The 19,781-nt window shown below is 53.4% G+C and overlaps 12 protein-coding genes across 12 annotated transcripts; 9 read left to right on the top strand and 3 right to left on the bottom strand.

Moving 5' to 3' along the window:
* Positions 1–189: 189 nt before the first annotated feature.
* On the top strand, positions 190–831 carry CLAFUR5_06358 (uncharacterized protein; the record flags this gene model as incomplete). The annotated part of the gene is made up of 1 exon (XM_047905506.1): positions 190–831. The coding sequence occupies one exon, from the start codon at positions 190–192 to the stop codon at positions 829–831; it is 642 nt and encodes a 213-aa protein (XP_047762303.1).
* Positions 832–1,047: 216 nt separating this feature from the next.
* On the top strand, positions 1,048–1,725 carry CLAFUR5_06357 (uncharacterized protein; the record flags this gene model as incomplete). The annotated part of the gene is made up of 1 exon (XM_047905505.1): positions 1,048–1,725. One exon carries the CDS (start codon positions 1,048–1,050, stop codon positions 1,723–1,725), a length of 678 nt encoding a protein of 225 aa, XP_047762094.1.
* Positions 1,726–2,096: 371 nt separating this feature from the next.
* Positions 2,097–2,355, bottom strand: CLAFUR5_06356 (uncharacterized protein; the record flags this gene model as incomplete). The annotated part of the gene is made up of 2 exons (XM_047905504.1): positions 2,097–2,127; positions 2,156–2,355. 2 exons carry the CDS (start codon positions 2,353–2,355, stop codon positions 2,097–2,099), a joined length of 231 nt encoding a protein of 76 aa, XP_047762093.1.
* Positions 2,356–2,688: 333 nt separating this feature from the next.
* Positions 2,689–3,483, top strand: CLAFUR5_06355 (Short-chain dehydrogenase/reductase eupG; the record flags this gene model as incomplete). Its single annotated transcript, XM_047905503.1, has 1 exon — positions 2,689–3,483. The coding sequence occupies one exon, from the start codon at positions 2,689–2,691 to the stop codon at positions 3,481–3,483; it is 795 nt and encodes a 264-aa protein (XP_047761801.1).
* Positions 3,484–4,297: 814 nt separating this feature from the next.
* Positions 4,298–4,897, top strand: CLAFUR5_06354 (Dynactin subunit 6; the record flags this gene model as incomplete). Its single annotated transcript, XM_047905502.1, has 1 exon — positions 4,298–4,897. One exon carries the CDS (start codon positions 4,298–4,300, stop codon positions 4,895–4,897), a length of 600 nt encoding a protein of 199 aa, XP_047762304.1.
* A 369-nt stretch (positions 4,898–5,266) lies between these two features.
* On the bottom strand, positions 5,267–6,094 carry CLAFUR5_06353 (uncharacterized protein; the record flags this gene model as incomplete). The annotated part of the gene is made up of 1 exon (XM_047905501.1): positions 5,267–6,094. One exon carries the CDS (start codon positions 6,092–6,094, stop codon positions 5,267–5,269), a length of 828 nt encoding a protein of 275 aa, XP_047762098.1.
* Positions 6,095–6,401: 307 nt separating this feature from the next.
* Positions 6,402–6,620, top strand: CLAFUR5_06352 (uncharacterized protein; the record flags this gene model as incomplete). The annotated part of the gene is made up of 1 exon (XM_047905500.1): positions 6,402–6,620. One exon carries the CDS (start codon positions 6,402–6,404, stop codon positions 6,618–6,620), a length of 219 nt encoding a protein of 72 aa, XP_047762097.1.
* A 1,244-nt stretch (positions 6,621–7,864) lies between these two features.
* CLAFUR5_06351 (Phosphorylated carbohydrates phosphatase) lies at positions 7,865–8,723 on the top strand (the record flags this gene model as incomplete). The annotated part of the gene is made up of 2 exons (XM_047905499.1): positions 7,865–7,873; positions 7,986–8,723. The coding sequence occupies 2 exons, from the start codon at positions 7,865–7,867 to the stop codon at positions 8,721–8,723; spliced, it is 747 nt and encodes a 248-aa protein (XP_047762096.1).
* An 897-nt stretch (positions 8,724–9,620) lies between these two features.
* Positions 9,621–10,127, top strand: CLAFUR5_06350 (uncharacterized protein; the record flags this gene model as incomplete). Its single annotated transcript, XM_047905498.1, has 2 exons — positions 9,621–9,680; positions 9,741–10,127. 2 exons carry the CDS (start codon positions 9,621–9,623, stop codon positions 10,125–10,127), a joined length of 447 nt encoding a protein of 148 aa, XP_047762095.1.
* Positions 10,128–10,313: 186 nt separating this feature from the next.
* CLAFUR5_06349 (Putative voltage-gated potassium channel subunit beta) lies at positions 10,314–11,533 on the bottom strand (the record flags this gene model as incomplete). The annotated part of the gene is made up of 4 exons (XM_047905497.1): positions 10,314–11,080; positions 11,136–11,268; positions 11,322–11,441; positions 11,498–11,533. 4 exons carry the CDS (start codon positions 11,531–11,533, stop codon positions 10,314–10,316), a joined length of 1,056 nt encoding a protein of 351 aa, XP_047761630.1.
* Positions 11,534–12,426: 893 nt separating this feature from the next.
* CLAFUR5_06348 (Heterokaryon incompatibility protein 6, OR allele) lies at positions 12,427–14,346 on the top strand (the record flags this gene model as incomplete). The annotated part of the gene is made up of 1 exon (XM_047905496.1): positions 12,427–14,346. One exon carries the CDS (start codon positions 12,427–12,429, stop codon positions 14,344–14,346), a length of 1,920 nt encoding a protein of 639 aa, XP_047761977.1.
* A 1,101-nt stretch (positions 14,347–15,447) lies between these two features.
* On the top strand, positions 15,448–16,203 carry CLAFUR5_06347 (uncharacterized protein; the record flags this gene model as incomplete). The annotated part of the gene is made up of 1 exon (XM_047905495.1): positions 15,448–16,203. The coding sequence occupies one exon, from the start codon at positions 15,448–15,450 to the stop codon at positions 16,201–16,203; it is 756 nt and encodes a 251-aa protein (XP_047762719.1).
* Positions 16,204–19,781: the final 3,578 nt, after the last annotated feature.

Raw genomic sequence — 19,781 nt, 5'->3', positions numbered from 1 at the left:
ATGCACAATGGCTCATCAGCGACTTCCAAATTCACCATATCTACTCCAATAACACGCTAACTTGATGGCACCACTGGCAATGTTTCAGGATCTGTACGCGTCGCGAATGTTGCATCAACATCATCAGCATCATCACATTCATCATCTACATGTACGCGTCTGATCGGCGACGTGTAACTTACCTCCGCCATGGCTAGCAGCCTGGAACAACTACCAGCGGAATTGTTGGACCGAATCCTCTGCCACGTAGACATCGAGCTGCCTGAAAAGGGCGTTTACTTCGAGCGCGAACGGCCTCGTCTGCAAGAGACTCGAAGATTATCACTCGTCAGTAAAACTTTCCAGAAAGCGACTGGACCTCTCTTGTACAGAACGGTCGATTTCCTCCATGGAAATCATGCACGACGACTCTTGCGCACTTTGTCTACAAAACCTTACCTGGCACGATATATCAAGGAGGCCCCCTTTCAAGGTCATGTCTGTGAGACCGAGGGCCCACCGTCCGAGAGAGAACTTACTGCCTACTCGACCATGCTGGAGTCCGCGGGTAGTCAGGATGTACGAAACGAGGTCTGGACTGGTCTCAAAAGAGGCTGCCACACCGCAGAGACCATCTTGATCACTGCCCTTGCTACCACTTTGCAGACACTATACTTCAGCTTGTACCACTCGTCAGGATCATCTGGAAATCATGCTGACAGATCTGGCGCTTCCAAGGGCTGTCCGCACACAACACGATGCTTAGACAAGATCATCGCCATGTCGGACGACCATGACTCAAAGAGGGACAACAATCTCAGGAAGGTGCAACTTGCTGGCATCCGGGAGTAAGCGACAGAAATACCTGACTGCATTGTGCCAAAGCTCTTTCACTTGCCTAGAATCGAGTGGCTAGAACTTAGTGACTTTGGTAGCACCTCGGACCTCACCACTATGCCCCCTTTTCCCCAGAACAGGGTCTCGCTGTTCATGCTGAGGGACTGCGCGATTGAGACTATTCCGCTGGCGCAAATGGTTCGGGCATGCCGCCGATTGTCCATTTTCAAAATGGATAGTTCTGAGGTTAAAATTGACGCCGCCCAGCTGATGGCTGCGCTACGAGACCACGCTGCAAGCCTCGAGATTCTATCAATCAGAACAAGACGCAGGCTTCGGCCCGCTCTGGAGCGTCATGAGATTCTGACCGGTCTGGACGGTCTGCACAAGATCAGTGGCCTCGAACTGGACTCAGACTCGCTCACAGGCACAGAATCCTGGCCATCATGCAACATACCTGCTTTGCCGCCAGCAATGACTGCTTTGAGAGTCAACACCTACTCCAGTCTCACCGAATTACCTTGGATACTTTCTGCTCTAGCGACACGGCTGACACCTTTAATGAAGATATTGGAAGTTACATTTCCATTGCAGAAAAACGACAATGCCCAGTACGTCGAATCTATTAAAGAGGCAGACATGGACAATGAGAAGTGGCGTATCCGCCCAGACAGGGATTGGATCATCCTGGTGTCTGCTTTCCCCGTAGCAGGGCGCTTCAACATCAAGTTCATGTGCTGGAACACAGACCGAAGCATCAGCACTGTTATTGGCGGACTGGTCTCACGGTTCAATGGCATTAGTGTCGGTGATTTGATCGAAGAGTTCTATTCTGATTGGGAGATTCACGAGGACAGTGAAATTCACATGATACGGGACACCATCGAGGCTATATTCAGCGATGACTGAATCCACTCTGGAGACAAGCTAGGTATTTAAGGACTGCCGCCGGACTTCAAGGCAAGATGGGCTTAGGTGCTGTCTCGAACCACGTTGGACGGCCGTGAACGAACTCTGACGCACGAGCTCTTTTCCCGCTTCATACCACCAACATTGCTACCTATAGGCTGACTTGTAAGTGAGACATGTCTAGTACTGCAGAAACTCACTGCTTCATGTCTTCCTTTCGTGGCGATAACCGATACTCGCCTGAAGCCTCCATTGGCCTGAAGGTGCATTGTCCATCCGACCGTATCCCGAGTCGACCTTCGCTGAGGATCCAGTGCAATAAGTCTTTGCCCTCCATTGGCATTGCAGTCCGAAAGGTTCCTCACTTTGCGTCAGATCCGGCGATCGTAAAGCACAAGGACACTGTCAGCATGTATCTCCCTTAGCTTACCCTTGCAATGCAACGGCTGAGGGAGAGACAGTTGGGTGTGTCGCGAGTTGAGCCGTTTCAAAGTCGACACCCCTCAGACGGCATCTGCGGAGTCGAAAGCCCGAGGGTTGTATGCCCGCCTGCGCAGGAGCGCAGGTGGCAGGCGCCGTGAGCTGTCTGTCAAGCTCGCCTTGTGGCCAGAAGATGCCAAGATTCGACATGTTGTGGGCGAGACGCCTTGCAGCTCAAGACAACCTTGCCATCTCTTGGAGGAATCTCACTCTGATCAAACGATCGCCTTTAACTACCCAATGCAGCGATTCGAGAAAGCCCTCGTTGGCACTGCGAAATTCGCTTCTTCATTAAACCCGAAGCGCCTCAACAGTTCACTCTTCCGTTTTTGGCCATAGCCGCCCGCTCACACGGGATTAGTTGACTACCCCCGGAGAGATTCTTCGACCGAACAGGCATAAATACATGGCATATATTCTTTGGCTGACGATATAACGCTCGATACTTTTGCCAACTGATTCCCTCTTTAGCATTACCAGACCATGCCTATCCACATCCTCATCACAGGCAAGTCGTCCAACTCACTCATGTCTCAAGAAGATACTCATTCTTCTACAGGAGCCAACACTGGCATCGGCTATGCTACAGCAAAGCTTCTTGCATCTATCCCAGACCACCACATCATCCTAGCCTGTCGAGACCGCTTGAAAGGCGAGGCTGCTGTGCAAGATCTGGAGAAGACCAGCACATTCCCCATCTCCGTCTCTACTCTGCACATCGACGTCAACGATGCGAAATCGATCGAATCTGCAGCAAAAGCTACTGCAGCCCAGTTCGGCAAGTTAGATATCCTCATCAACAACGCTGGAATCTACAATCCTCAGCACAACCTCGAGACCGAACTCGCCGACTCTTTTAGAACGAATGTCATCGGACCTGCGCTAATGACCGAGCACTTCAAACCACTTCTGTTGAAAGCGCCAAATCCTTACCTTCTACACATTGGTAGCGCCCTAGGATCACTGACCCTCACGGCCGACTCGAACAAGCTGGATTCGAGCCTGAAATGTCCAGGATACAAGACCAGCAAGGCCGCACTGGCGATGCTGAGCATCATGCATGCCGGAGAGCTAGGTCCGCAGGGGATCAAGGTCTTTCTCGTTCATCCCGGCTTGATAGAGTCTGGACTCAGGGGTCCAGATGAGAACGCCAGGACGGCAGGTGGGAGAGCTTTGAAGCCGGTGGCAGCTGCTGGTTTCATTGAGGATATATTGAGCGGGAAGAGGGACAAGGATGTCGGGAAGTGTGCGCATAAAGATGGGATATGGCCTTGGTGAACACGATTTCGAACTACTACGTGGTCATGAGGGTATTCTCGGTCCTGCTGCCAGTCTATTACATCATGACACGAAATGATGTGAGTGCCATGCAGCCAGTGTCGGGAGACTCGATCGCAAGAGAGCTCGGCCACGGCCCTGATTAGCTCTCTGCACTCAAGCAGACCAGGGATCTCGCTCACGCCGAAATGACAGGGAGCCACAATCATCAGCAGCACATGAGATTCAAGCTCAAGCTCAGGCTCTTTTCAGAGCGTCGTTCAACAGTGACGGATTCTGTAAGGCGTCAGTCGGGTGATCTCGAGCACCTCAGAATCAATCATCACCTACAGCCCACACTTGGTACGACAGCAACCTTAGCGAAGAGGTTCTCGCACTATTCCTGTCCACCAAGAAACGAGCCACAAACGAGCCTTGGACCTCCTCGCCGCTTGAAGCTATCGTGGCAGTCATCGTGCCGTAGAACATCGTGCCCTGGCCGGTTGTCGCGTCAATGTAAGCACGGTGAACAACGTGCTTTAAACGTGAGAGCGGAAGCGTTGCACGACGCACAGCTCTCTACGACATTGCTTAGGCCGAGGGTGCTCGGAGCGTTTCGTAGAGGCTCTAATCACTATCGCACTTCGAAGCACTGAGCCCTCGTTGTGGTCAACGAGTACAATATCCTTTCCAAGAGTCACGTGGTCTTGCGACTTTAGCGCGATTCAGCGAAAGCACTCAAATTTCATATTCTCAGCTGGAGCTTCATTTCTTTCACTTTCCATCGCATGCATTCCGCTTGCTCTTCTGATCTCGCCATGCACGACTTGCCGCCATGACTTCGAGACCCTCAGCGTCTTCGCGACGCACGACCACAGAACATATCCCCAAGCCGCCATGCAACATCGACTCCCTCGCCGTTGTGGCCGAGAAAGTCCAGATGACTGGCACGCATTCCGTTGACATCGGCGAGAATACCATCCTGCATCCCTACGCAAAGATCAAAGCTGAAGGTGGCAAGATCACCATCGGCAAGACCTGCATCATCTGCGAGGAAGTCGTCATCGGCTTCGCTGGGCCACGTTCAGTCGAGGGCACTGGGGGTGTTCCCATTGTTATTGGTAATGGTGTGACTATCGAAGCCAGTGCTGTCGTTGAGGCTCGTAGCATTGGGGATGGCACTGTTGTTGAGGTTGGTGCGAAGATTGGCAGAGGCGCACACATTGGCAGGTTTTGTAAGATCACACCGATGAGTGTCATCTTGCCGGGGGAAGAGCTGGCGGATTATACTGTTATGTTTGGGGACAACCAACGCAGGGTTGATCAGACCATGGCTGAGCACCAGGAGATTCGGGCGGCGAAGTGGAAAGGGCATGTCATGCATGTGGACATGCTGAAGAGGCTCATACCTGATGCCTCAGCCAAATGGCGTTGATGTCGCGATGACTGGCGTGATGAAGGAAGCACGAGGTGCGGAGCTTGAGGTACGTTTGATCTTTTCCCCTTGCTCTCCCACCCTTTATGATGAGACAACCAGCTGGCACCAGTCCAAGAAAGACTTGTACTCTTTTTGCTGCGGAATAGCTTTTGCACGAGTCAAAAGACTCTAGATCTGACCTTCGAACCTCCTTCACCATCATCGCGGACTTGGCTGAAGAAACACGTGCTAATACACACGCACAGAAAATCACTACCTGATGATATCGTTGCTCGGTCTTGCGTCAAGTCGACCGGACATGCTCAATTCCGTCCACACGCAAGCTGCGGATAGCTCATGACCATCTGCACATTCGGTCGCGCATTGTCAAGCCTTTTCATACAGAGCCATACCCCAATCAAAACCATACCTGTTCCAATACTCCGGTATGCCCTCTCCATCCTCAATGCTCGGACTCCAGTTGAGCACCTCGCCGTCGCAACTGAGATGAATATCATCCACAAATCCTTTCAGGACACCAGTTCGTACAATCTGCCCTACAATACTGCCAAGAGCATACAACGTCGTCCTGGGATCAGTATCTCGCTCCGAAAGTCCATAGGATGGATTCTCATCCTCGCCGCGGAACTCTCGCTCCACCACTATCACCCGAAGCTCTTTCAGATGGCTCGGCTTCGGCAACATGCGCTCTGAATCGAAGCGAGGACCGCAATGAACGAAGTGGTTCAAGGTCTGGTACAGCCCGCTGGTAATACCGTGTGGTCCACCCACACCCCAAGCCTGAAACCCTCGGCTGGCGTTGTAGTATGCTTCAAGGCACTGCACTTGACTTGGCGCGCATGGTATGTGTCGCCACGTCGTTGGGCCGAGCGTCATGCCGCCTCGTGTAGCTTCCAGGTCGAGAGTGTAGGTACCGTTATTGTGTTGCTCCAGGAAGGATGATTCTTGCATCAGGGCTCGCAATTCGACCGCTGCGGTTCTGCACGTGAGCATCAGTTGTAGCCAGGGGATCGTGAGTTTATCGCCGTGGTTCAGGTCTGGGACGGATTTGAAGCCGTGCTCGGCCGTGTGAGTGTCGCGCCATTGGAGCAGGACCTTGTGGTGTAGGTCAATGTCGAAGACGTGTTGGTAAATTTGGAGGCGGAGTTCTCGCGGGAGGCCGAGGAGGGAAGCTCTTTGGGGTGGTTCTGCCATGATCAATATTCGTGAGCAATGCTTGGGTTTCTGTGCTCAAGGAGAAGATGGCTTCTCGTAGGAGATGTAAGACCAGAGAGGTATAAGTAATGACCTCATGGGAGTGGGGCAATACCATGAAGCTTATATGTGTACCTGGTACGCATCTAGACCAACGCATCGCTTGCAACTAGACACGCTAGACTGCTGTCGCTGCACGATACTTGCGCCATCGTTTGCAGCTCAGATATGGTGTACGCAACGTGTACGCAGCAACGTTATCGGTACGAGCTCATATAAATGCACAGGGTTGTCGGACTCACAAGCGATGGCAAGCAAAGACACTTCGACAGCACGTAGCGATGCCGAGAAAACTATACGCAATGCCGCCGTCGATGCTCTGCAACATGGTCAAGATCCTGAGAAGCCATCGATTCCCAGCTCGGCTGTTGATGGTGTGATGAAAGATGTGCTCGGGCAGACTTCTGAGGGCGACAAAAAGATGACTGAGAAGGATACCACAGAACTGAAAAGCAATGAACAATGATCGAGAAGAGGACGGTACAACGGATGAGGAACGAATCACAAACGGGAAGCGCTGGATGGGTGTGCCATGCTTGTAGGCGTTCAAGACGATCGCGAAGCTGATCTGATCACAGATCCTGTTGGTGGGATTGCTACGATTGGAGGCAAGCAGATACAGTATCATGGCTGCTTCTCGATCCACGACAATCAAGGACAGCGGTCAGAGTGCCTTAGCATCGAGAGCCGCGGAATCCAGTCGTCCTCTCGGCAAGCCAAAGGCACAGTGCGTAACACGACTTGTACAACGCGAGCTCGAGCATATGAAGCGAGAACCAATGCCGAAAGAAGCAGCCTGATACTCTTTGTCCGCCAGATCTGATCCGAAGCGAAACGAATATTTTGGAGGATATCAAAGGTCTCTCTCAAACACAGCAGCATGACTCCGGCTCCCAATCATTCTTGGGGTGCAGGCAGCAAGGCAGGAGTTCTCTGGCGTCACCGGCAACAAGCAGTATTGAAAGTCGTTGGTGAGGAGTGGTCTCTGACATCTCGTCTCGAGTCTGCTGGCAGCATCGGAAGACAATGCATGCAGACTCGCATGCATACGCGCCAGAACAGGCATATGTTGCATGATCCAAGCTTTCGAGTCGTGTGACCTGCCAAATCGCTTGAGTAAAGCAGGAATGGACCCAGTTCCTGCATCTGGCACAGCTTCGAACTCACTTTGTAGCCATCCATGCAGCCTGTGAATGAGAGCCAGTTTCAGCAGTGCTTCACTTCACCGTTTCGATGTTCGAGGCGTTCGAGATTCTGTCGTTGCACACCGCTGTCCGTGCAGCTTGGCATTTTGCTGCTTAGTATGGTAGGAAATAGAACGTGGAAGAGGGGAGAGTTTCCACGTAGCACAGCGTGGACTCCATCCAGATGAATGGCTTCCCTTCCGATATGCTGTCACTGGAGAGCGGCTGTGCACGTTGCCTGTTCCCCTCGATCGTCCGTGTTGCGAGGGTCCATCTCTCCGCCGCCATCCTTGCTTAGCGCCGACAGCGGTGTGCCCCACCAAGTGAGGTCAAGAACAAGCAGGCGCGGCCCAGGCACAATCAAGTCAGACTCACTTAAATAATTTCCCGCTCAACCAACTTTCTTCCTTCAACAACACACAACCAAACCACCACACCAAGTCACACACACCACCTCAACTACTTCCAACACCACCAACACACTCAAGCACTCAAACATCACCTAACAAACACCAACACCGTCACCATGGGCAAGGTACGTGACTACCGTCGACAAGCTCAGCGCCATTGTCGATCCACCCATTGGGTCTTCTCACATGGTCGTTGAGCTACCTCACTAGCACCGCCAGCTAACACATCGTCCGCAGGTCAAGTACATCCTCCTCGACTGCGACAACACCCTCTGCCTCTCGGAGCGTCTGGCCTTCGAGGCCTGCGCCGACCTCACCAATGAGGTCATGGAGAAGTACGGCATTGATGCCCGCTACACCACCGACTCACTCCTAGAGGATTTCGTCGGCAACAACTTCCGCAACATGCTCATCGGCCTTCAGAAGAAGCACAACTTCTCCATGACCGACAAGGACGTCGACGAGTACGTGGACATGGAGCTCGGCCGTGTCACGACCAAGCTGTCCGAGAAGTGCAAGGAGTGCCCTGGTGTCACTGAGCAGCTCGAGTGGGCCAAGGCTCAAGGCTACCCAATGTCCGTCGTTTCGACCTCCGCCAAGCCACGTGTCGTTGCTTCACTCCAGAAGACCAACCTCATGCGCTTCTTCACCGACGAGCACGTCTATTCCGCAGCCACCTCCATGGACCAGCCATCGTCCAAGCCCGACCCAAAGATCTACCTCTACGCTTGCGAGCAGCTCGGTGTCAAGCCTGAGGAGTGCCTGACTGTCGAGGACTCTAAGTCTGGTGCTACCGCCGCCATGCGCGCCGGCATCCCACTCATTGGCTACGTCGGCGTCTACGGCCTCGAGGATGGCAAGGAGAAGGAAGATCAGATGGCCAAGACCTTGACTGAGGTCACCAAGGCTGACGTGATCATGCGCGACTGGAAGGAGTTCCCCGAGTGTGTGAAGAAGATTGAGGAGAAGCTTTAAGCAGCCCATGACTGCTTTACAACGCTACGACATGATACGAGTAACGACATGATGCATTGGCAAAGTTGCCTCTTCTGGTCTGCAATCGAGCGACAGGCTTGAAGCAAGATAGACTTCAGAGATGAGATACCAAATGAAACGAGCCATGAGCTCTACTGTACAAACACATTCCACCTAATTCCATCGTTTTCATTCATTGCAGCCCGATCGCTAACATCGACTTAGGGTGAAGTCGGATTCGCGGTTGAGCCACGGCCGACACAGATTGAGAAGGCACGGACATGGCCCACCACATGACGACTTCTGCTATATCGATCGTGCCTCCTGGTAGACATCTCCTGATCGTTCGCATGACTCCACGAGGCAGAACGTCAGTACCCACTGCACGGGCTGAGCACCGGTTTGCATCCACATCGACGACATATAAGTGGTTCAATACCAACAGCGACCGAGGACCTGTGTTCGAGGCCACGTGCCGTTCATATGTGCCAAGAACCACAGTAAGTGGATGCCGGCGATGCACTGCAGAGAGTGGTTGACAACCGAGCAAGCCCGGGAAAGCTATGAAGGCGTGGTGGCGGTAGTTCAGATGTCTCTGCTTCCGTTGCTGGACCTACACGTGCTAACCACATTCTTGCCAAGCTAACCACATGCACGAGTCGTTGGGCGCTACTCTGCTTTCTTATCTATGCATATACAGCCACCAACATGCCTAGATTGCTGATGAATTGTGCATTGCTAGACTAAGCTCGAGATCCTCCACCAATGCGGGGTTTTTAGCTACAAAGTCCTAGGCCCTCTGTCTCTTCACAAACCTCACAGAGATAGTAAACAAACAAGCTCCCAAGCATATCCAGAACTCTCTCTATCTTCGTCACAACTCAAACTCCCGTCACCATGGTCCTAATAACAACCTCAATCGAAATCGCCGCACCTCCCTCCCGGGTGAGAGAAGTCGTACGCCCTTCCCCTCCCTCCCCATCTCTTCTATTCACTAACCCCCCGTTCCCCTCCCAGTTCAACGACTTCGCCTCATGGCCCACCTGGACGACCGGCATGATCAAAGCCGTCTCCTCGCACAAATCCGGCACGGAAGTAAAAGTCGGCGACACCCTCGAAGTCGTGCTCGAAGGCATGACAATCGAGCCCACTCTCCTCGTCAACTCCGGCTCCAAGTTCGAATGGCGAGGCAGTGCATTGGGGTTGTTTATGGGAGATCACGGGTTCACGTTCAAGGGGAGTGAGATTACGGCGGGAGGTACGACGTTTGTGCACGAGGAGAATTTTTATAGATTGTTGGGATTGATGATGATGTTGCCGTTGGGGTTTCATGGAAGTACGAAGAAGGGGTTTGAGAAGTTTAATGATGATTTGAAGAGGAGAGTGGAGGGGGAGGGGAAGTAGGAGGTGGTTTTGGGTGAAGGAAGTATTTGATGTTTGGCATGTTTCATCATTTCGGTTCATGTCTAAAGCTTGCTTTTGGCCTTTCTCGTTTTCGGCGTTCTATCACCAGCCATAAGCTATGGTCTGAGGCTTGGTACCGTTCTGATTGAGGCTGCCACACTGTGCAGATCAGGGACAGGAACGAGCTCACCTCACGCGCTCACGGCCGAATGCATTGGGTGCGTTTGGCTTGTTGTCAAGGATCTTCTCAATCTCCTCCATCACTTCTGGGGTGAGCTTAGGAACCAACTCCATCGCCTTGCAATTGTCCCGAATTTGCTCGATCTTTGTTGCTCCAAGAATGACAGTGCTGACATTCGGGTTCTTCACGCACCACGCAAGCGAAAGCTGCCCAACGCTGCCACCAAGCTTTTCAGCGACCTCTGTGAGCTTGCGTACCTTTGCGATCTTGGCCTTGCCCTCATCGCTTTGGAGTGCCTTGATGGTACCCTCGAAGAAGCTCTTGTTCGTTGCGTAGCGGGAGTCTTCTGGGATGCCCTCGTTGTACTTGCCGGTAAGGAGTCCTCCAGCGAGAGGAGACCAGATGGTGGTGCCGTATTCGTATTGGTTGTATAGTGGTGCGTACTCGACCTCGAAGCGCTCGCGGTGGAAGGCGTTGTACTGTGGCTGCTCGGCAATTGGAGCAATGAGGTTGTAACGCTCGGCGATCTGGGTCGCTTCCTGGATCTGAACGGCAGACCACTCAGAGGTACCCCAGTAGTATGCGAGGTTGAGGTTGCGGATCACCTGAGTGAATCCCTCAACGATCTCCTTCATTGGAGTACCAACATCGGGTCTGTGTGCGAGCACGATATCGACGTACGGCTGTTGCAGCCGCTGGAGAGAGCTCTTGAGACCCTCAACCACGTGCTTGCGAGACAAACCGCGGGTGTTTGGCTCGTTGCGTCCAGTACCTACAGTGGGTATCAGCGCTATTTGAAGAACGCATCGTGGACTGCACATCGATACCGAAGAACACCTTTGTACTCAAGACGTATTCATCTCTTGGCCACGCAAGCTCCTTGAGAGCCTGTCCCATCTCAATCTCGCAGTCGCCGTTGGAGTAGACCTCAGCCGTGTCGAAGAAGTTGATTCCGTGGTTCTGAAGAGCACATGTCAGTAGCAGTCTTTGTTTGGTTTGAAGGTCGACCATACCCATGCTTCCTGCATACAGTCCTTGACGATGCTGCCCTTCTGGGTACCGCCGTATGTCAGCCATCCTCCAAGAGACAGCACCGAGACCTTTAGACCAGAAGGTCCGAGGTGGCGGAACTGCTATGAAGAGGTCAGTATGAAGCAAGGCCACACGGGCAGCTCCAGTGTCGCCATACCATGTCCTTGGGATCAAACTTGCTCTCGACAGGCATATTGGCGGTGTATCTGATGGTCAATGGGTGTTGTTTGGTAAAGTTGAGTGGAGGGAAGTGTTTCAACGTTGCAGAGAAGAGGCAGATGGCTGAGTGGCAGTTGGTTTCGTGTGCTTGAAGCTATTTCTCATCGTCGGAGCTATCAATGCTATCACCGTGCCAGGCACCTTCCTGAAACATTTGTCTGCTGCGGGGCAGGGTCCATTGTGGTGGTGCACGTGGGGGTGTTGTTCTCTTCATCGCGTGCTGGGGCAACGCGAGGTCTGCGAAATAGCATCAGACTTGCCAGATCACCAGAGTACATGTAGCTCATGCACGAGCAAGCACAACGATTCACTATATGACAGCCAAGCATCGCAGCTTGATGAAGCAGGAGCAATTGACATGTCACCCCCTGCAGAATGACCATGTTGGAAGTACTGATGCAAAGAAGTCGTGGCATGCTCGGGACATCATCAGCCGAGATTGCAACAAGAAACCCGTCTCCTACACAGCGACAAACATCAACATCAACTCAACCGATAAGCACAGTGGTTGGCATTCGATGGGTGCTTCTAACCATTCAGCGGTGTAGACTCGCAGGAGCTACTCAACAGTCGCACCACGTGCGCTCGCAATATATAAGCACCACCAACACTTCAGCCCCAATGGCCTGCGGCTGTGCAAGAAGGTAGGTTCTAAGTGTATTCCGAGTTGTACCACTTGAGTCTTGAAAGGAAGCATCATGCCACTGCCAAGTGGTCACCATCAATCTCAGGACATAGTGACTGCATAGAGTACTGCTGCTCGTGGCAGCATCACGATGACTTTGCTATACCGATTTAAGACGGGACACTATTCCAGCCCAGATTTCGTCTGCGCCACGTCGACCGAGGACGAATCCGAGCAACAGTATGGGCAGTGTACACACATCTCCACGACTACCGGACTATCTAGAATACGATAGCGATGAGCCGCCTTTGTTTGAGACGACCATTGATCCGCGACTGGCGCCCGGCTTTCGCTCTCTGAGCCTGGACTCTGTCGACTACGACCACAATGCAATCTATGGCGAAGCTCGGGACTTCGCCCCATCACCTGAGCCGGGACGAGATCGCTGGAGAAGACGCGATGACGGCCGCCCTTTTGCAGGAACGCCCGATCTGGGCAAGGAGCGAAGAAGGCGTCGGCAACGTGAAAGCGACGATCGCTTTGAAAAGGCAGCTCCATTCGAGTACAAGACAGTAGCAGACTGTGATGTTTTCCGTCTGGCCACACTGGAGCCTGGAACTGGCCTTCAGCCCGTGTGCTGCAGTCTGAGCTGGGAGAGCTCGCGGGCGCCCACAAGATCGTATTGCTGCTTGAGTTATGCTTGGGAGGCTGTTGCCCGAGATACTGGAGAATCTGCCCATCGTGATGCCGACATATTGCTGGATGGCTACAAATTCCCGGTGACCAAGAACCTTTTGAGCGCACTGCAGAGCTTGCGTGATCCTAAGACTGATATTCTGATCTGGATCGATCAGATCTGCATTAATCAAAGCAACCACGAAGAACGAGCCCAGCAGGTCGATATCATGAAGCATATCTACAATCAAGCTCGCGAGATCTTTATCTGGCTGGGCGACGCCGCCAATCGCAGCGATGAGCTCATGCAATACGCAAAGAAGCTGCGTGCCAAGAGTGTCGCCAATCGTATCATGAGCCCACCTGAGCTGAAAAAAGCCATACAGGGGCTCTTGGATCGGCCGTGGTTCCAGAGGGTGTGGGTTATTCCGGAAGTTGCGCTGTCCAAGCATACAGAAGTCGTGTGCGGCAACCAGCATATCAGCTGGGAGGCGCTCGTGAAAGTCATCAGGGATGTAAAGCTACCTCAAGCGCCAGGCTTCGACCGACAGGTCTCACTTCTTGGCAACCCACGGCAAAGGATCGCCATTATCACTCAGATGATTGCGAGCCAGAAGGAGAATCGTGCCCACACGGACGTCACACAGCTTCTGATACTGGGCAAGAGCAGCAAAGCCACTGATGCTCGCGATATGGTCTATGCGTTCTATGGCCTTACCCATGTTCGCACGTTTCCAGACTACAATCGTGATGTGGACAGACTCTTCGTGGACATCATTCACATGTACACCGGGAGCATCCTCGATGAGTCGTCTTACGCGTCTTGGCACGATCTGACCGAAGACCGAAAGACTTTCCAGCTCATGAGCATACTTTACAGCGCAGGGGCACTACATCAAAGAATCGAGTTGCCATCTTGGGTGCCAGACTGGACATTCCCGTGGGAGCTCGCGCCAATATGGTGCAAGACGATTCCGAACTTCGTGACTGGCTCTGCCAGGGATGAGTGGTCGGCAGGCATCCGCACTGACTTTCGCGCGGGCGGCGAACGAGTTGAAGATTTCGAAGTGATCGAAGGTAGTCGTGGCATGCACCAGCTCCGTCTTTCAGCTTTGAATCTCGATACGATACTGCTAGTGAACGAGGTAACGCCCGCTTCCACGCCCGGATCAAGTCAGGTCTTGTCAACATCGCCACCAGAGCATCGCGAAGTGCTGGATCCGCCGACACTCCGGTGGGGACGCCACTTCTTCACCACCGAGCAAGGGTACGTTGGGCTCGCAACACCTGGGATCGCAGCTGGTGATGATGTGGCCATTCTACTTGGCGGCGACGTGCCAGTCGTTCTCCGTCGCTGTCCCGAATTTAATGGGAAGAGGAAGGCTTACAGACTGTTGTGCGAGTGCTACTGCCAGTCAGCTGGAGTGATGCACGGCGATTACTTCCATGCCAATTGGACCCTTGCCGAGGATGTGGTTCTTATATGAAGACCTCGAGCGTGGGAAAAGAGCCAGCGCTGCCAAGCTCTCGAAGCATTCATGGAAGAACACAGCAGTCCATGCTTGAGCCTTGGTTCAGATTCGGCTCTGCCTTCATTACCAGACCGGAATTGGCTTCTCTTGGTCAAGACCGCAACTGCCTTGACTCGTCGTGGACCGCCGTCAACACTTGCCAGCGAAGTCGACACGCCAGTTGATCACCCGCTTCCTATACCGGTTATGCAGGACAACTTCTGCTATATTGAAGCAGATCGGAGAAGGCTGTGACCACCAAGCAGCTAGCCCACAGCTCCGTCAGACCTAAAGGGAGCTACCATCAGCCTCACCGGAAAGCACAATGTACTGGAGGCGTGTAAGATATCAAATGGCGGCATCACCCGCAAATGGGGCTTGGCAGAGAGATCATCCCACCAGGCAACAAATGGTCCAACGGCACCTCATCCTTCACGGCGACTTCTTTCCAATACCACCACCTCCAGACGGAGATCTTCTACATCGAAAGCAGCGCCGACCTCTGGTACCTCTGCGGCCAAGTCCACCGTCTCAAAGCCGGCGATGCCATCACGAATCCCCGCTGCGAAGGGCATCGATTCGACAATTTTCCCCACAGGTCGGAGCGTTTAGAGATCTTGTATGGTGTTACGTCCCGAAATTTCATTCCCAAGATCGCGATCATTATTGTCTCACATTGCATTCTCTGTCATGGCGAGCATGGGCGTCAACTGGGCCCACGGTCCGTCTAATGCTATCGATGAAGCTGCATGAGGAGCCTTTGTGTTTAGCGTTCAGTGATCATCGTGGTTTCCCTTGCTCCATGCGCGATCTGCACGACACGGTGAGTGTTCAGAAGGTGATATGTTGTCCAGGTCGATGTTGGTGTCTGGTGAGAGCTAGAAGAGTGGCCGCCGGTCTCGGCTGCGACCCTTGCCCTCGAGACGAGGCAGCTCTTCCTCTTCCTCGACGACATCATTCATCATCACCACGACGATACAACCTGCTCTATCACATGTCTTGTCGCTGAAGGATCTGGTGTTCACCCTGAACCATATGATATATTCATGATTCACTGTCAATTCTCTTGAAGATCTCATGGCCCCAATCATCCTCTACCCTCACCTCAACACCCACCACCCCCTCTTCCTGCTCCCCCAAGAAATCCAAGACCTCGTCTTCTCCTTCGTCTTCTCCGAAACCAATCTCGACATAAGCACCACTCGCGATGCCGAGCTCCGCATCTTCGAGAAACACCTAATCCTTCGCCGAACATGGCCAGTCCCACCACCGAGCTGGAAAGGGTGCCGAAACGTCTTTCGCACATGTAAAGTCTTCTATGCCAACGGCCTGGACTTCCTCTATTCACAAATGTCTTTCAGCATCCGTATCAATGGCGACGATGATGATCCTGGTCAGACGCGAAGCAGGTTGCACTCGGACTATCCATTCGGGAGATTGGATGAGTGTTTGCCACTGCAGTATCTGAGACGGGTGCACGTCAGTATGAGTGCTGGGTCGATTCAGGATCTGGTGAGACTGGAGACGAGAGTAAAAGCTTTCGACGTCGCTGTGAAGGAGAGTCCGAAGCTGTGTGTGACGGCGATTAGATTATCGCTTGGGCGGCTGTTTGTGACCGAGACTGTGTTCTGGTTGCTGGAGAGAGTTATGGGCATTATGCTTCGGCACTGCTCGGCAGATGGCATGCAAGATGAGCAGCTGTTCGTCAAGATCTTCTCGAACCCAGGAAACGACATCCCGGAGCTGTTTCTGAGGGGATTGGCACAGATGGTAAGAAAGGTGGGTCGGAACGCGTCAGTCGTGAGCTACAGTAAAGGAATGGTACTGCTATAGAGCATACTGACCACCATCGAAACTCGACATACGGCCGTGACGGGGTTCATGAAGCACTACAAATGTCAGGGCGAGAGCCTGGCCTGTGAGATGCAAGGGTGAAAGCGAGAATGCAGGTGCGAAGTGCAGATGCAAAAGGGTATGGTATGATTGCTACACAAAACAAAAGACGAAGGAAGCAAGAGAGGCCTGGGGAAGGCCAGATATTTATACGCGACCCTCGCGAGTGCGTGTCCCCGCATCAACAGGGCTAACCCGTGCGAAGCCGCGCTCAGCAGCTTTGCTCAAAACCTTATTCCAACCTGCCCTACGTTCCGAGTCTTCCACGTGCTTCTTCCAGGGTCCAGCGCAGTCGCGGGTGCTCGCGGGAGTGCCGTGAGTCACACAGTCACGAGCCGAAGTGAATCTGTCAAGGTTTGGTAGAGGGGTGAATTTGGAGGGCTGGGTCCCGTAGTGAATGTTGCGGGGCATGTGATTCTTGGCGCTCACACACCAAGCTGGACTGTCACTTCTTGACGACTTCTGAGCACTCTGAGGCTCTTCTGTCCCCACCTTCTGTACTCTCTGTGGGGAGACCATGACAGTAGCCCCCCCGAACAAAGCTGAGTTCCTACGAAGCCGTAGTAGTTCCACATATCGAGGATGTTCAGCTTCAGTACCAGGCCTAGGCCTGATGTCATGGTCGATACACCATTGGTAAGCCCCGTCGAAGAGCTCAGATTCGAAGAGCCTGCCGATGTTGACTTCTGGGCCGTCTGCGCGGGCGTGGTATTCTTCGATTGCTTGACGATTGAAGATGATATGTTGGATAGGTTCCCATGAGGTATCCCACTCAGGGCAACCTTGCCATTCGACTTCATACTTGATCGGCGGTAGTCCTTCAACGTCGTTGGGCTCTACGCAGATTCCCCGGATCTTGCGGACGGCATAGTCGTCAGAAGGTAGGTTAACAGGCTCGTCGACTTCTACTTCATCGGGAGGACCTGGCATGTCTTGGTTTTGGTTCGGGAATGGGTCCTCAGCCGACGGCCGAAGGCGTACGGGATGGAAGACGTCGTGGATCTTTATGTTCGCAGGAAGAGCTAGACGGTAGGCGTGTGAACTGATACGCTCGGTGATCTCAAAAGGACCTAGGTTCTTCCAGTTCAGCTTCTTGGAGGGGCGGTCTGTCTTGATGTTCTTGGAGTTGAGGTAGACCATATCGCCTACTTGGTAGTCGGGAGCTGGCTGGCGACGACGATTGGCTTGATCCTCGTAGATTGCTTGTGCGTACACCATCTCGTCGTGAACTTCTTCATGGATCTGTGAGAGCATAGTAGCGAACTCGTCTGCTGCTTGCTCGTTTGCGTCTTCGGTAGGCGGGAGAGGTTCTTCTGGTTCCATGCCTGTACGAGGGTGGTAACCTCTCGTAGTATAGAAGGGAGAGTAGCCAGTAGTCTCCGAGTCCCAGTTACGAGTAGCGAACTCCACCGCAGGGATATGCTGAGGCCAATCCTTCTGGTGGTAGTCGACGAAGCAACGAAGGACCTGCTCGAGGATAGCGTTCGTAATTTCGGTCTGGCCGTCGGTCTGTGGCTGAAAACTGGTCGAGAGGTTATGCTTGATGCCTAGGATAGCACACAGACGCTTCCAGAAGTGCGAGATGAACTGGGTGCCTCTGTCAGAGGTGATGCTATCCGGGAGGCCTTGAAAGCGCCAGACGAATTCGTAGAACAAGCGAGCAGTCTCCTTTGCGGTCATGCTCCAGCACGGGATCATGTACCGGTCCTTGGAGTGACGGTCCACGATCACTAGAAGGGCCTTTGCTTTCACGCCGCTGAAGGTCTTGCCGTGAGGAAGATCGGTGATAAAGTCCATAGTGATGTGCTTCCACGGACGATCAGGAGCCGGGAGAGGGTGCAAGAGACCGTGGGGACGGTGGCGGTTAGCTTTGGCTCTTCGGCAAGCAGCGCAGTTCAGCACGTAGCGGCGGACGTCCTTCCAGGAATGCGGCCACCAGTAATACCTAGCGAGGAGCTTGTGGGTCTTGGCTACGCCTGGGTGACCCCCAGAGGCGGAGTCGTGGATGATTTGAAGAATCTCAGCTCGGATATTAGAGCCTTCGGGCTGCGGTACGTAAAGCTTCTTACGGAAGTAGACGACACCTCCCTGGAGCTCGCACTCGGACAGCGAGAAGCCCGGGAATGTCCTCGCGCCAGATTCAAGGGCCTGAACTAACTCTTGGGCGTCTATGTCGGCATCGTACGCTGTTCGTACTCGTGCCATGATGCCTTCGGGCTGCTCCTCATTATCAAACCCCTCAAAGTCTGATTCGGATGAGCCGTCGGTCGTTACTGAGCCCTCTTCATCGTCGTTCAAGTCCTCAGCGTCCGAGGCGTATTCTTCAGGCTCGGATTCATCGTCACTCTCGTCAAGGTAGGCAGGAGCGAGCACGAGAGTAGCAAAGGAAGCGGCGAGCGTAGGCTGGCCGTTCGATAGGTACTCTCGAAGCTCGGAAGAGAGGTTGTGCTCTTTGATGACTTGTTGCCCTGCGATTTGCCGGCCCCCTCTTCGATCAACTGGAGAGTCACCAGGGCGGCGGGTAAGGGCGTCGGCCATCGAGTTGGCCTTGCCGGGCGTGTACGAGATCACGAAGTTGAACCGGGAGAGGAACTCGCTCCAGCGGGCCTGGCGACGATTGAGCAGCTTGCTCTTCATAAAGTAGACGAGGTTCTTATGGTCGGAGCTTACTTGGACGGGCATAGCAGAGCCTTCGAGCTCGGGGCGCCACTCTTCGAAAGCTTTGACGATGGCGAGAAGCTCCTTGTCGTAGATCTCGTAGTTACACTCCGTGGCGGTCATCTTCTTGGAGAGGAAGGCGACAGGTAACCAGGGGGATTCAGGCGAGCGGCGTTGTAGCAGGACACCGCCCACCACGCCGTCGGATGCGTCGGTCTCTACACGGGTCTCCAGTTCGAAATCGAAGTGCCGTAGAAGCGGGTTCTCAACAAACTTCGCTTTGAGCAAGTCAAAAGCCTCCTGGCATTCGTCGGTCCAGGCGAACTTCTCACCCTTGCGCGTGAGCTTCGTCAAAGGGCGTACCACGCCCGAAAATGCGTGGATGAAGCGGCGGTAGAAGTTGGCAAAGCCTAGGAAACCCTGGACCTCTTTGACGTTCGTAGGAGCATCCCATTCGACGATAGCGTCGATCTTCTCTTGGTCCATCTTGATGCCGTCTGCGGTAATGATCAAACCAAGGAACTTGACTTCGGTCTTCTCAAACTCGCACTTGTCGATGTCGAGCTGCAAGCCGGCGTCTGCGAGCTTCTGAAGGACCTTACAGACGTGCTCGCGGTGCTCCTCCTTGGTCTCGCTGTAGACTAGGATGTCGTCGATGTAGGCAGTGCAGAACTGATCGAGGAACTCCTGAAGGATGTCGTTAATGAAGTTCTGGAAGGTACTAGGCCCGTTACAAACGCCGAAGGGCATAACGAGCGACTCGAACAGCCCGTAGCGAGTACGGAAGGCTGTGAGATACTCGTGTCCTTCTGCCATTCGTAACTTGTTGAACGCAGCGATGACATCGAGCTTGGTGAAGT

Source organism: Fulvia fulva, chromosome 5 (genome assembly GCF_020509005.1).
Source record: "Fulvia fulva chromosome 5, complete sequence".
NCBI classification, from domain to species: Eukaryota; Fungi; Ascomycota; class Dothideomycetes; order Mycosphaerellales; family Mycosphaerellaceae; genus Fulvia; species Fulvia fulva.
This window is presented reverse-complemented; position numbering and strand designations above follow the sequence as displayed.